General features: G+C 42.4%; 1 protein-coding gene across 1 annotated transcript in view; it reads right to left on the bottom strand.

Moving 5' to 3' along the window:
- Nucleotides 1-15991, bottom strand: part of CCDC138 (coiled-coil domain containing 138) — a 49126-nt gene that overhangs the window by 17046 nt on the left and 16089 nt on the right. The window contains 4 exon segments of the mRNA XM_032653795.1: nucleotides 462-623; nucleotides 626-653; nucleotides 10042-10158; nucleotides 15361-15525. Of these exon segments, the coding sequence (XP_032509686.1) occupies nucleotides 462-623; nucleotides 626-653; nucleotides 10042-10158; nucleotides 15361-15525 (472 nt within the window).

Here is a 15991-nt window from a genome sequence, read left to right as displayed (position 1 = left end):
CAGCTCTGTTGTTATACAGCAAAAACAGAAACAACAGGAAACTAATGAACATAACTGTGTTCAAATAAAACTTTATTGACAAAACAGGTGGTGGGCCACATTTGGTCCATGGGCTCTAGTCCGCCAAGCCCTGCTCTAGTGGGAATCAGTAAACTATTAACAGCAATCTCAATACCACGCGGGAAACGCAAGGGCAGTGGCAGCAAAGGTTGCTACGGGCACGTGATCTAAGCGCATCAACAAGGGCCTCTGGGAGGGGCAACAAGGCCAACCCACCACTCATTTTTCTCAAATTCAGCAACTAAAGTAGTTTTTAACAATGGGTCACCAGTATAAAACAACTTAAAAGCGCATTCTGAAAATGTAAAATATATTCAACTATGTAAGAACTGCTCCACTACAGAGGGTTCTCTTCTGGTTACTGACAAGAAATTATAGCACAAGCACATCTGAAAGCTTACCTTGTGTGACTGTTTTGAGAACAATTAAAGTCGATAAAAATCTCAGTGGTAAACTGGAGCTCTTAAAGAAAGCAACTGTCTTTGGTTTACTCTCCATAGAATGCTCCAAAGAATTACCCTGAAGGCCCTTGGTCACGACTCCTTTGAGTATGTCTTCCCCAGTCGCCTCAATGTTGGCGTCATAGTCGAATGCTGTTAAAAACACGTACTGTCTTCGTACACTTACTCACGTTCAGAAAAGATGTACTTTAAATACTACAGTCCAATACATGAACTAAAAATAAGCCAATCTTTTGCTAACTAAAAACAGATCAAATGGAGCTGAAAATATGCAAGACTGGAAAGCAGTAATTTCATAATCAACTTTAAAAAATTATTTACACTACATATTCCTCTGAAAGAAATGGGTACAACTAAGAAATGAGAAACAGTAATTTCCAAAGAATTAAATTAGGAGAAGCACTATGACAAGATTCCACTGCAAAACATCTAAGAGCAGATAGTGAGAGATCTCTGGCACAGAGCAGCCAAAGAAACAAGGGGAGGCTTGTGGGGTCTGTGCTGCCCGCCTCCACCACTGCCGGTGAAGAGCCCAGCATCCCCCAGTGCCCGCTCACACGCGATCATCTAGCGCCTCGCTGCTTCACAGCCCAGTCAGATGGTAAATGTCACCACGACTGCAATACATTTTATCCATTTCAGAAGAAAAAAATGCTGGGTTAGAATCACGGACAATTCTCAGGGCGAATCAACTCAAACAAGAAACTGAGCAAAACAGAAATGATGGCATATTAACTCCCTGTAAAACAACACAGGCTCTGATGGTTTTCTACAAACGCGGTAAGAAGCCAACACAGGAAAAGCGTTCAACCTGCTGCAGACGCGAGTGCCGAAGCCACACTCAGAAATAACTGAAAATTCCCTTTGTTATAAACCCATATTACTGACTTTTGTAACGGCTTCCCCCATCTTCTGGGGATTTCTGGCCCATCTGTACCCAGATAAGCACTGATCTTGCAATGTGGATAAAAAGCATCAGCTCTAGAATTTCTGCACATAAAATCAGAGACAGATATACTGAGATTTTATGAGTGTCAGAGGCCAAATGATTTGGTGGTGAGTCGCACAAGCAGTGCCATCTAGTTCACATATATTATCAATAAGCTTTTGATATCATTAGGAAGAGATAATACATTTGTGCTTTAAAGCCTCAGTGTGAAAAGGTAACAGAAGAAAATATTTCAAAATCCTACTCAGAATAATGCATTAGGAAGACAGGATTAAGGGAATTTTGCATATGTCTAAAAATAAGCTTTTTGTTTTCTTAAACGTGTATTGATACTACTTCCCTCTAAGTGGAAACAGAAGAGAAACCAAAGTCTCTGCTGAAGAACGTGGTGTCTCACGCATCTGTGCTCAGTGCGGCCCAGGACCCGCCTACGGGGGTCGCTCGTCCCAGAACTTCAACCATATTTTGTAGGACAGGTTGCCTTCTCTCCTATAAGGCAAAAAACATGTCAAAAACAACTTTGACCCCCCCCCCCCCGCCAGGTTAACAAATTTTCTTAAATAGAAAATAAGATTTCTGGCCACAAGACTGAGCAGGTATTACCTCCCCCCAGTCTTCCTGCTCTGAAGACAACTAAACCCCCTGGACATTGTACAGAAAACAAACACCAGATGACTGAAAGGCGGACAGAAGAAAGCAGGCCGGCTGGGGCCCCGAACACCCATTACGGCTTCAGACTTCCCAGATCTGGAGCCAAAAAAGCGGCCACCAAAGGATAGAGAATGCCCACCCTAACGCCAAGCGCTGATCTCTGGCCACAGGGCGGGAAAGGGCAGACCTGCGAGACAAAAAACGTGCAGACAAAACTGCGCTCCAGCCAAACACCACAGAACAGCCCGTGGCCCAGCCCCCCAAAGCCAGCAAGGTCGTCAGGAAGGTGGGGACTCCCACCCCCGCCAGGCGGAACGGCGGCGTCAGCGGAGGCCACGTGGGAGCAGTGAGGCGCCCCCAGCCCCACCCCGGGTAGGGAGGGGCCCAGACCCCGCCCCCCCACCGCCTCCCATGGCCACACAGGCTGGCGGGGAACCAGGGCTTTGACTGAGGAGGCCCCTCGTCTGCAGAACAGCGCCGGCCAGGCGAGACAAAATGTTTACTAACATCCGGAGTCTCGTGACACAGTGCCGGGATGTCCAGTTTCCAACAGAGAATCACTAATCACACCAGAAGGACCTCAAACTGAATGAAAAAGGAAAACCAGTACTTGCCAACACCAACATGACAAACACGCTAGAGGGGCAGTGACGAAATGAGAAATTACAGACATTTTTGAAACAAATGAAGAAAAAACCAGAAAATCTCATCAAAGAAAAAGAAAGTCTAACCAAAGAAAATGTAAAGAACCAAACAGAAATTTCCTAACTGAAAACACAACGACCAAAACTAACCCCTCAGTGAACAGCCTGAACAGCAGAACAGAGAGAACAGAGGGAAGAGTCAGCTAAGTGGGAAATACAACAACAGAGATTACCCAATCTGAGCAGAAAGGAGAACAAAATAAGAGACTCAAGAAGCTGAGGGAACGTCACAAAAGCTGTGACAGCAACAACAATCAGAGCCCTGAGAGGAGCAGAAAGCCAAGCAGGGCCAAAGGAACAGCTGAAGGGACGGCGGCTGGAAGCCATCTGCAGAGGCTGAGGCAGCGGAGCAAGCCCCAAGGAGGACAGACCCAGAGATCAAGGAGACACAGCGCAGCCAAGCTCATGAAAACTGAAGAAAGGGAACAAAACCAAAAGCAGTGTCAGAGAAATGAACATATACGGGAAAGCAATTCAAATTGCAGCAGACTTAACAGAAACCACAGAAACTGACTAAAAGGAATTGGCACAACATTTTTCAAACGCTGCAAGAAGAGAACTGTCATGCCCAAATCTGATATCCAGTGAAAATATGCTTTAGAAATGATGGGGAAATCAGAGCATTCTAAGGTGAAGGAAAAGCTTCTGCACAGCAACGGAAACCGTAAACAAGATGAAAAGACAACCCTCAGAATGTGAGAAAATATTTGCAAACGAAGCAACCCACAAGGGATTAACCTCCAAAATATATAGACAGCTCAGCTACTCAATAGCAAAAAAACAAACAACCCAATCAAAAAATGGACAGAAGATCTGAATAGACATTTCTCCAAAGAAGACATACAGATGGCCAAAAGACACACGAAAAGATGCCCAACATCGTTAATCATTAGAGAAATGCAAATCAAAACTACAATGAGGGGGGCTTCCCTGGTGGCGCAGTGGTTGAGAATCTGCCTGCCAATGCAGGGGACACGGATTCGAGCCCTGGTCTGGGAAGACCCCACATGCCGCAGAACAACTGGGCCCGTAAGCCACAACTACTGAGCCTGTGCGTCTGGAGCCTGTGCTCCGCAACAAGAGAGGCCACAACAGTGAGAGGCCCATGCACTGCAATGAAGAGTGGCCCCCACTCGCCGCAACTAGAGAAAGCCCGAGTGCAGCAAAGAATACCCAACGCAGCCAAAAATAAATAAAATAAATTTATTTAAAAAAAAAAAAAAAAAACTACAATGAGGTATCATGTCACACCGGTCAAAATGACCATCCTCAAAAAATCTACAAACAATAAATGCTGGAGAGGGTGTGGAGAAAAGGGAAGCCTCTAACACTGTTGGTGGGAATGTAAATTGGTACAGCCACTGTGGAGAACAGTATGGAGGTTCCTTAAAAAACTAAAAATAGAGCTACCATATGACCCAGCAATCCCACTACTGGGTATATATCCCGAGAAAACCACAATTCAAAAAGACACATGCACCCCAGTCTTCACTGCAGCACTATTTACAATAGCCAGCACTTGGAAACAACCTAAATGCCCACTGACAGAAGAATGGATAAAGAAGATGTGGTGCATATATACACAATGGAATACTGCTCAGCCATAAAAAGGGATGAAATCATGCCATTTGTAACAACATGGGTGGACCTGGAGATCACCACACTAAGTGAAGTAAGTCAGACAAAGAAGAACAAATATCACGTGATAGCGCTTATATGCAGAATCTAAAAAAAAAAAATGGTTACCAAAGGGGAAAGGCTGGGGGTATAAACTGGGAGTTTGGGATTAGCATATACATACTACTACATATAAAACAGATAAACAATAAGGACCTACTGTATAGCATAGGGGACTCTGCTCAATATTCTGTAATAACCTAAATGGGAAAAGAATTTTAAAAGAAACAGATACATGTATACGTAGAACTGAATCACTATGCTGTAGACATGACAATAACACAACACCGTCAATCAACTATACTCCAACATAAAATAAAAATTACATTAAAAAAATAAAAAAGAAAAGACAGTTTGTCATCAGACTGCCCAGGGGAAGTTCTCCAAACAGGAGAGACGGAAGAAGGAGCCTTGAGACATCGGGAAGGAAGAGCACGGTGAGCGCAAACACAGGTGAGCAGACAGACTTCCCTGCTTATCTTGAGGCATGTTCGACAGCTGAAGCAAAAGTGGTAACACTGTCCAGTGTTAGATTTGTCCTCAAGAAAACTACTTTACCAGAGCCTAACCTACTGGAGTTTTATCGGAGTCCAATCAGCCTAGGGGAAGGGAAATGATACCCAACTCCAGTGAACTCTACACTCCTGCCCCACCTCAGGGGCAGAAGACCCGAGAAGCACCTGTGAAGTTCACAGGCCAGGGACACGCGCTCCCTGGAAAACTGAGACCTGCTCACACAGCCAGAGCACTCCCCTCCACACACCTGCCACCACAGCACTGAAGGCCTAGCTGCAGCAGCTCCAGGGCCCAGTGCGGCACGTCCAGGTAGCAAGGAAGACACGAGGCACACGAAAGGCAAAGCACAGTTTGAAAAGCCAGAGCAAGCAACAGAATCAGACCCGAATACGGTAGGAATGCTGGAATGATCAGCCTGGGAATTTGAAACAACTATGATTAACATGCCAAGAGCTCTAATGGAAAAAGGAGACAACACAAAAGAACAGATGGATAAAATAGGCAGAGAGATGAAATTCTGAGAAAGAACCAAAAGGAACACTAGAGATGAAAACCACTGAGCATGGAGAAGAGCTTTGCTGGGCTCATTAGTGGAATCTACGGGGCTCCAGAAACAACCTGAGCTTGATGATACCTTCTACAGAAACTTCAGAAACTAAAAGGCAAAGAGAAGGACTTCCCTGGTGGGGCAGTGGTTGAGAATCTGCCTGCCAATGCAGGGGACACGGGTTCGAGCCCTGGTCCGGGAAGATCCCACATGCTGCGGAGCAACTAAGCCCGTGCGCCACAACTACTGAGCCTGCGTGCCACAGCTACTGAAGCCCGCATGCCTAGAGCCTGTGCTCCGCAACGAGAGAAGCCACCGCAACGAGAAGCCCGTGCACCGCAACGAAGAGCAGACACTGCTCACCGCAACTAGAGAAAGCCCGCGCGCAGCAACTAAGACTCAACGCAGCCACCCCTGCCAAAAAAAAAAAAAAGCATAGAGAAAAAGAAAAAGACTGAAAAAATGGAACAGACTATACAAAAATTATGGGACAACTACAAAAGGTGTGACATACAGGTAAGGGGAATACCAGAAGGAAAAGAGAAAAAGAAACAGAATACTTGAAGCAATAATGACTTGAGACTCTCCCTCAAATTAATGTCAGAAACAAAAACACAGAACCAGGAAGCTCAGAGAACACCAACTAGGATAAGTAGCAAAAGAAAAAATAAAACAAAACACTACACCAAAGTGTAACATAAACTACAGAAAATAAAAGCTAGGGACTTCCCTGGTGATGCAGTGGTTAAGACTCTGCACTTCCACCGCAGGGGGCACAGATTCAATCCCAGGTGGGGGAAGTAAGATCCCGCATGTCGCGCAGCTGGAAAAAAGAAAGAAAAGAAAAGCTAATGAAAAGAATCCTAATAGAAGCCAGAGGAGAAAACAGCTCACCTATAGCAGAGCAAAGATAAGAATTACATCGAGGTTCTCTTCAAAAACCACATAAGCACGAAGAGAGCAGAAGGAAATATTTAAACTGTTGAGGGAAAAAAACCCGCCAACTTAGAATTCTATATACTGCAAAATCATCCACCAGAAATGAAGCGGAAATAAAGATTTTCTCAGATCAACAAAAACTGAAGGAATTTGTTACCAGTAGACCCGTCTTGCAAGAAATACTAACAAAAATTCTTTAGAGAGAAGGAAATTATATATCTTGGGAAACTTGGATGTACATAAAGTAAGAGCATTAGGGAAGGAAGAAGTGCAGGTAAAATGAAAACACTTATTTTTCTTATTCTTAATTGGTCTAACAGATAAGAGTTTGTTGAAAATAATAGCAACAATGTATTCGATTATGTATGCATGTGTGTGTTTATATGTGCATGTGTGTATAACATATATACACACGTGTGTGGGCTTATGTATAGGGGTAATGAATGACAGCAATGATACAAAGGAATAAAACACAGAAGGAAAGAATTAGGAATATTTTGTTCTAATAAGGTACTCAACCACTAAAAAAAGTTAAAAAAGTAGTACAATTGACATGCTAAAAAGGATGGAAAGTAGACTATCATATGTCCAGTTAAAGCCACAAAAGAAAGGAAAAGAGGAGAAGAACAAAGAACAATGTCAACAAACAGAAAACTGACACCTTGGGTAAATATTAACCGAACAGTATCAATAATCACTCTAAATAACAACAGTCAAAACACACCAAATACAAGAGACTGTAACAGAAGACCCCTATACACTGTGTACAAGAAACCCACTTGAAATCTAAAGACACATACAGATTAAAAGTATTCAACAAATGGATAAAGAAAGATATACCATGCTGACAGTAACCACAAGAAAGCTGGAACAGCTTTGAAATCTTACTTTCAGACAAAACAGGCTTCGGAGTAGGGACAGGAGGGGCATCACATAGTGATGAATGGGTCAATTCTCCAGGAGGGTGTAACAACACCTTGGGTACGGTGATCACTTTTTAGATACAACACCAAAGGCACGATCCGTGAAAAATAACTGATAAGCTGGACTTATGCAAAAGACACATCTGATACAAGACTGTTATCCAAATATACAAAGAATTCTAAAAACTCAGCAATAAGAGACTACACAACCCAATCAGAAAGTGCACAAAGGACCTGGACACCTCACCAAAGAAGATATGCAGACGTCAGGCAAACATAAGATGCTCCACATCATACGTCATCAGGGAGACGCAAATTAAAACCACCGTGAGATACTGCCACACACTATTAGAAGGGCCAAAACCCAGAACACAAACAACACTGAGTGCCGGCGAGGATGTGAAGCAACAGGAACTCTCATCACTGCTGGTGGGAATGCAGAATAGCGCAGCCACTTTGGAGGACAGCTTGTAGTTGCTTAAAACAACAAAAAAAGTATATTCTTACCATACTATCCAATAATCATGTTCCCTGATATTTACCCAAAGGAGTTGAAAACTTATATCCACACAGAAACCTGCACGTGGATGTGACAGCAACTTTATTCATAATTGCCAAAACTTGGAAGCAACCAACGTATCTGTCAGTAGGTGATGGACAGATAAACTGTGGTCTATCCAGGCAATGGAATATTATTCAGGGCTAAAAAGAAAAGGGTTATCAAGCCATGAAAAGACAGGGAGGAACCTTAAACACGTATGACTAGGTGAAAGAAGCCAGTCTGAAAAGGGCACACACTGGATGGTTCCAGCTCCGTGACATCCTGGAAAAGGCACAACTCTGCAGACAGTAAATGGACTGGTGGTTTCCAGGAGTCAGGGGTTGGGGGAAGGCAAGAATAGGCACAACACAGAGGATTTTTAGGGCAAACGATTTTTTGTATCAAATTATTCTGTACAATGACGGTTACATGCCCTGATACACCTGTCAAAACCCAGAGAACGTACAACACCGAGACTGACCCTGATGTGAACCTCACACTGTGGGTGATGATGACGTGCAGGTCCATCGACTGTGACAAAGGTCCCATCTGGTGGGACGCTGGTAGTGAGGAGGCTGTGCATGTGTGGGGCAGGGGTTTACGGAAACTCTCTGTGCTCCGTTTCGCTGTGAACCTAAATTCGCTCTAAAAAATAAAGTCTATATATTAAAAAAGCAACATAAGAAACCTTCATGGTGATGAAACTGTTCTGTTACCTTGACTACAGCCATGTCAGTATCATGGTTGTGGTACTGCAACTAGTTTTGGAGTATGTCACCTTTGCGGGAATGGAAACAAGTGATCGCTCTATTATTTCTTATGAATACAAGTGAATCTACAACTATCTCAAAATAAAAAGCTTACTTTTTAAAAAAGTACTTGCAATTAGACAACTGTTAAAACTAAAATGTTAAAAACCCATCAGTAAATGTTGACCAAACGAATGGGAGAGTGGCAAGAATGCTACTTTTCACTAGAAAGTGGGTGCAGGCTGGCAGTGCACACAGAGCGGTGCTGAGTGGTGATCTGAAGACAAGGACAGAGTACAAATTATCTGAAGAAAAATGAGAAGACTCTTCTGGAAGGAAGATAAAACAAAGTTTCACTCAATTCTGTGAGTCTAGCCTTTTGCGGCTGAAAGCAAGCATTCAGCCACCCTTTCTCAGAAACCATCACATGAACGGCGAAGTCAGCAGTGACATTAACCGATCAGATAATTTATATAACTTTGGTGAGACACACAGTTAAGGCCAACTGTGTGTATACTGTGTATGTGCCTGCACGTGTGCGCGCACACGTGCTCACGGACTCGCTCACGTGCGCCATGAAGGCAAAATATTTAAGAAACCCTCAGAAAGCCATTCTCCCTAAACCTCAACCATCCCACTACTTAACCGCCAGTCCTGCACTCGGAAGCTTAGCCGCGTGCTTCCTGAGCTCCACAGGACCGAGAGTAAGCTACCCGAGCACTCATCTGTTTTTCTCCATTTTTAACCAAATGAAAGCTGTAACAGCATTTATCAATACTAACTGGGAAAGTAACATTTTACAAACCTACTGCAACTCACAGCACAACTGGTTATATATGCACGTCATATTTGGATTAAATAACCCTTACATGAGCTGGTAACACCTAGCCTTCATTTTATAAGATGCTGGAATAATTTTCCCTCTTTGATTAGGTTATCCTAATAATCACTGTTCCATTTAGCTAGTGTGTGTTTACTGGCATAAAGACAAAAAACCAATTTCTGTTACCTTCAGAAGAATATGAAAAACTATAAAATAAATAATGAGGCGGGGGGGGGAGCAGTTGGTTTCAGCAATAACCTGACACAGTGAAACTCCTTATTACACAATTCTGAAACTCAGAAACAGTGTTACACCCTGAATCCGGTCTACAGCATCGAGAAACAGGATAGTAAAAGGGGAAAGAAGAGAAGGTGGTGACCAAAGCAAGGGAGGCGAGGAAAAGTCCCAAAGCAGAACAGGACGTGTGGGGAAAGCTGTGAGAGAGTAAGATCAAGAGCAAAAGGGCTTTACTTGCAGACAAGACTCCCGTTCACCAAGTACCTGTGTTCCCGCATCGAGCTGCCTTAGAGACCAATACATAAACTTTACAAAAGGCTCGTGAAGCTTGGCATTCACAAAAGGCATCCACTGTAGCTGCTCTGTCATCACAGGCAAAAGCTAAAGATAAAATGATGGAAAATACAAACACACCCTATTTTTAGAAGCCTGAAATCAATTACCACAATTTTCCAAAAATGATCTTTTTCCAAAAGAAAAAAAGGAATTCTCTAACAAAAAATCTTCCCTTTAAAACCGTATGTAACACAATAAGGAAATATGTGTTTGAAACATTACATATCTATTCCCTTGACCCAGCAATGGCACATCTAGGATTTTAAGATTAACCTATAAAAACACACTCTGAATCTTAAATGGTTAAATAAACTTATGGCGCATATATAACCATTAAAAATGATAATGGCATCTGTATTTATTGCCATGGCATATTCTGAGGTTATAAAAGCAGGTTACAAAAAGTGTAATAAGATTCCACTTACATAAAATATGTCTGTATGAATTTATATTGAAAAAGAGATAAGATATTTTTTAGAAATATTAACAGTGAGTTTTCAGTAACTGGAGTGATATTTACTTTCCTCTTTATATGTCTGTCTTTCATAAATATCTTAATTAATGTCAACTTATAAAAATAATGCAAATCTTTTAAAAAGGTATTTATGAACGCTGCTTCAACAGTATGTCATTTTGCTGAAACATTAAGACCATAGCGATACATTCTAGTTCTGTGAAAAATGCCAGTGGTAGTTTGATAGGGCTTGCACTGAATCTGTAGATTGCTTTGGGTGGTAGAGTCATTCTCACAATGTTGATTCTTCCCATCCAAGAACATGGTAGATCTCTCCATCTATTTGTGTCATCTTTAATTTATTTCATCAGTCTTATAATTTTCTGCGTACAGGTCTTTTGTCTCCTTAGGTGGGTTTATTCCTAGGTATTTTATTCTTCTTGTTGCAATGGTAAATGGGAGTGTTTCCTTAATTTCTCTTTCAGATTTTTCATCATTAGTGTATAGGAATGCCAGAGATTTCTGTGCATTAATTTTGTGTCCTGTTACTTTACCACATTCGTTGATTAGCTCTAGTAGTTTTCTGGTGGCATCTTTAGGATTCTCTATGTACAGTATCATGTCATCTGCAAACAGTGACAGCTTTACTTCTTCTTTTCCGATTTGGATTCCTTTTTTTTCTTTTCCTTCTCTGATTGCTGTGGCTAAAACTTCCAAAACTATGTTGAATAATAGTGGTGAGAGTGGGGAACCTTGTCTTGTTCCTGATCTTAGTGGAAATGGTTTTCAGTTTTTCACCATTGAGGACGATGCTGGCTGTGGGTTTGTCATATATGGCCTTTATTATGTTGAGGAAAGTTCCCTCTATACCTACTTTCTGCAGGGTTTTTAAATTGAGTTATTTGTAGTGAGGTTGATGGGCCTAGAGTCTGTCATACAGAGTGAAGTCAGTCGGAAAGAGAAAGACAAATACCATAGGCTAACACATATATATGGAATCTAAGGGGAAAAAAATGTCATGAAGAACCTAGGGTAAGACGGGAATAAAGACACAGACCTACTAGAGAATAGACTTGAGGATATGGGGAGGGGGAAGGGTAAGCTGTGACAAAGTGAGAGAGTGGCATGGACATATATACACTACCAAACATAAAACAGATAGCTAGTGGGAAGCAGCTGCATAGCACAGGGAGATCAGCTCGGTGCTTTGTGACCACCTAGAGGGGTGGGATAGGGAGGGTGGGAGGGAGGGAGACGCAAGAGGGAAGAGATATGGGAACATACGTATATGTATAACTGAGTCACTCTGTTATAAAGCAGAAACTAGCACACCATTGTAAAGCAATTATACTCCAATAAAGATGTAAAAAAAACATGGCAAGAAAAGAATGTTTGAAAAAAAATAATAATAAAAGCTAGGATATAGAACCATATGTAATTGGACCCCAGATGTGATAAATAAGGTATAAAGATAAACCTCTGAGTCTGGAAGGACATATATGACCTACGCACTCCTCCGGAAACACCCCACCCTGGCTTCTGTGTCACCAACTTCTCCCGCGACACCCAGCTCTCCTCTACTTCTCGGGCTACTACCATTCTCTCCTGCTGGCTGGTCCTCATTCACCTGACCATTAAATACCAGAGTTCCTCGACTCAGCGCTAGCCAGTCCGGACTCACAACCCCCACGTCCACACGCCCAGCTCAGGCCTCTCCGCAGAGCCCCAGCCCCCGGAGCCACACCTACACCCACACCCACACCCACACACGCACTCCAGTGTCTGCAACTCAACTCGTCTAAAACTACCTTACCAACAGTGGAAGCTCAAACCCAGATCTCGTGTAGTATTTCCTACTTGCAGTGAACGCGACCAACGTTCATCCCGGTGCAAAGTCAGGAGCCTGGGTGCCAACCCAGGCTTTTATACGGGATCCATCACCAGTCTCGTCAATCTTTCCCCCTAAACATTCTCTAGACGGCCCATTTCCAGCTCACAGCCACACTGTCCTTCCCCTGAACCACCTGCGTTTCCTAAGTGTCCTCCAGACCCACTCTTGCATCTCTTCGACCCTCTTGCCGCATCACAGAAGACACGACCCTTTCAAAGCATAAACCTGATGCTATTTTCTCCTGAAAGCTCTTCATTAATTTCCTCCTAGTCTTAGTTATTTTCTAGAATGAAATTTCAAGCAAAACTGAAAACTTACAGACACCCGAAATTGAGTACTTTTGTGGATGAACAGAATTTGATAACCACCTACTCTGTTAAGGTCATAATCACAGGAACATTTTGTATTCTTAATTCCACCACCCTTAAATTACAGCATTTAAAACTGGTAAGGAAGGAAAGTCTTCCGTTGCAGAGAGAAATCTTTCAACTGGGACCACACATAGGTATACAAGATAAAGTACACAGAACTATGTATAACGTGCTTCTGTCACAAACAAGGTACATAACACGAGGAAGCACGCAGGAAAATCAGAAGTGTGAGATATTCAGTAAGTTCACCAGGTTACCAGCATGAAGCTGGGGAGGGGAAGCGAGGGGAGGGGGAGGAGGCAGGCGGAGTGTCCCAGGTCTAAGGACCCAGGGGACGCCAGGAGCAAGAGCGCCTCGTGCGGGCCTGGTGTCTTTCCCGCCTTTCACGGAGGCGGTGGTGAATTTGCTGGTAATTGTTTTAGTGAGATATAATTCACACACCATACGAGTCACCCACGTAAAGGGTACAACTCAGTGATTTTCAGTATATTCAGCGAGTTGTGAAACCATCGTGAGAATCCGTTTGAGAACATTTCCATCACCCTCCCCCCCCAAGAACCCCAACCGTTAGCAGACATCTCAGCATCCTGTCCTCACAACCACTCGGCTACTTTCTCTACACTGATTTACACGGTTCCAGGATTTTCATATAAATGGAATCACACAATATATGGTCTTTTGTGACTTGCTTCTTTCACTTCCATTATTTTCAAAGTTCACTCACGCTGTAGTACGCATGGATACATCATCCCCTTTTACCACCGAATTATATTCCACAATCTACATACACCATTTTACTGAGCCATCTGCCAGCTGATGGGCATCTGGGTTGTCTCCACGTGTTGGCTATCGTGCGTCATGTTGCCATGAACATTCACGTATGAATCTATGTGCACACACGTCTGCGTTTCTCTTGAGTACACACCTCAGGGTGGAACAGCTGACTCGTCTGGTAAATCCACGTTTCATCTTCTCAGGAACTGCCAGGCTATTTTCCGAAGTTCCTACTACACCTTTTTACATCTTCACCAGCAGCGCACGAGAGTTCCGATTTCTTCACATCTTGGTCAATGCTTGAGATTCTCTGGCTTTTTTACTTTAGCCATCCCAGGGGGTGTGAAGTGACAAAACAAAGTGACTCGGATTTGCATTCCCCAAATTACTAACGTTGCTGAGCACCGTCGGACACGCTTATCGACCATTTGGGTGAGTGTTAGAGAACCGTCTGTTCAGATGCACTGAGCATTTTCAATTAGGCTGTCTTTAATTACTAAGTTGTAAGGTGTTTTTGTTTAAATACTCAAGATGGAAGTCCCTTATCAGATCTGATTTGAAAAATATTTTTTCCATTCATTGGGTTGCCTTTGACTCTCAAGATAGTATAGTTTGAAGCATAAAAGTTTAAAAAAATGTTTTGACTCAAACTTCACTTTTTTTTTTTTTTTTTTGCGGTACGCGGGCCTCTCACTGTTGTGGCCTCTCGCGTTGCGGAGCACAGGCTCCGGACGCGCAGGCTCAGCGGCCATGGCTCACGGGCCCAGCCGCTCCGCGGCATGTGGGATCTTCCCGCACTGGGGCACGAACCCGTGTTCCCCGCATCGGCAGGCGGACTCTCAACCACTGCGCCACCAGGGAAGCCCCCTCTTCCTCATCTTCAAAGCCACTGAGGATGCGAGGATGCACTGAGTGTCTCACCTACTCTTCTGCCTCTTTGTCTGGCCTGAAGTGCTCACGTGATGACTGGACCCACCCAGATCATCCTGATTAATCTCTACTCGAGGGTCAGCTGATTAGTAACCTTAACTTACTTTTTCCATGTAAATGTGACACATTGACAGGTTCCAGGGCTTAGGTTATGAACATCTCCGGGGCCATTATCCTGCCCAGCACAAAAAGCATTTAGAAGAAACTTTTTAGGTAAGGATGAAAACCGGAAATAATTTCCTCAAATGAAACCCTGGCCTGTATTTATTAATTCGTTAAACCAAACAAACAACTTTAGATATCCACTCTTCAGAGTTTTAATGTATTTCTTGTAGAATGCAACCGTCAATCTCTAATGACAATTTATACTGACTGGAAATCCTGAGTATCAACATCCAAATTAATGTCTGTAATTTAAGGAAATGGTCATTGCTCTTTGTTAATGAGAAGCCCCTTGAAAATACTATTTAACCCTTCATGACAAAAGGCAAAATAAAATTATTTTAGTGGGATTTGGATCCTAAAATGATGTGTATCAGGAATTCTTCCTACCACTGATTATCTGCCTAACTCTGATACACAATTATTTTGCCATTTTTGGAGTAGGTTTTCAAGTTCTGGTCTGCCTTTAAAAAGAAATTCCCATCATGTTACAAAAAATATAAGTATGAATTAATTTGAATTAAGTCTGAAATGAATCTTTTTAGAACTATTGGTATAATCAACTTTCTATCAAAAATACTTCCAATATTTTTTCTCTTGTAAAATGTACCACTTTTTCAATTTTCGTGTCTACTGAGTCATATATTTCAAATTAAAAAACAAACCTTCACACACTTCTCCTGAATATCATTTCTCTGAGAAGCAAATGTGGGTAGTGCCTTTTCACCATCCATTCCAGATTCTTCATGTTTCAATTTGCTAAGGTGATGATCCGAAATCCAGTCTGTGAAGACAGTTAAAAGTTCATAAACTTGTCCATTAAGTGGTACCTATATGCAAAAAAACTAAATCAAGCACTTCTTTCAATTCACAGCCTCCTAAAACTTCAAAGGCAAGTTTTAAATTTGGTAGGTGATTATGGCATAATTTATCTAAAACACTAAAACATGTATTGGATGACAAATCTTCTACAAATGAAAGAAATTCCAAATCAAATCTCTCTAATTAATATTAGAAACATGTTAAATGCTGGTTGACGGAAGGGGAGAAACCCACCATCACAAGGAAATTGAAAGAACTGCACCTTGTAACCAAAAGAGAGAATTTTCATTAAAATTCTTTACCCAAGTTTGATAATGGAGAAGAGTAAGATTGGCCTTAACTCAAGGGCATGAGCCACCATAACTAATAGATTTTAACAAATTTAAAGGTCTCAAAAGCTAAACAATTTCCACCATGAAACTTCATATCTTCTTTTTCCTTTACACCGTAACATTCTATAAATAGGGTATGAAA

Source organism: Phocoena sinus, chromosome 13 (genome assembly GCF_008692025.1).
Source record: "Phocoena sinus isolate mPhoSin1 chromosome 13, mPhoSin1.pri, whole genome shotgun sequence".
NCBI lineage: Eukaryota > Metazoa > Chordata > Mammalia > Artiodactyla > Phocoenidae > Phocoena > Phocoena sinus.
The sequence above is the reverse complement of the archived record's forward strand: the minus strand, read 5'-3'. Positions and strand labels throughout refer to the sequence as shown.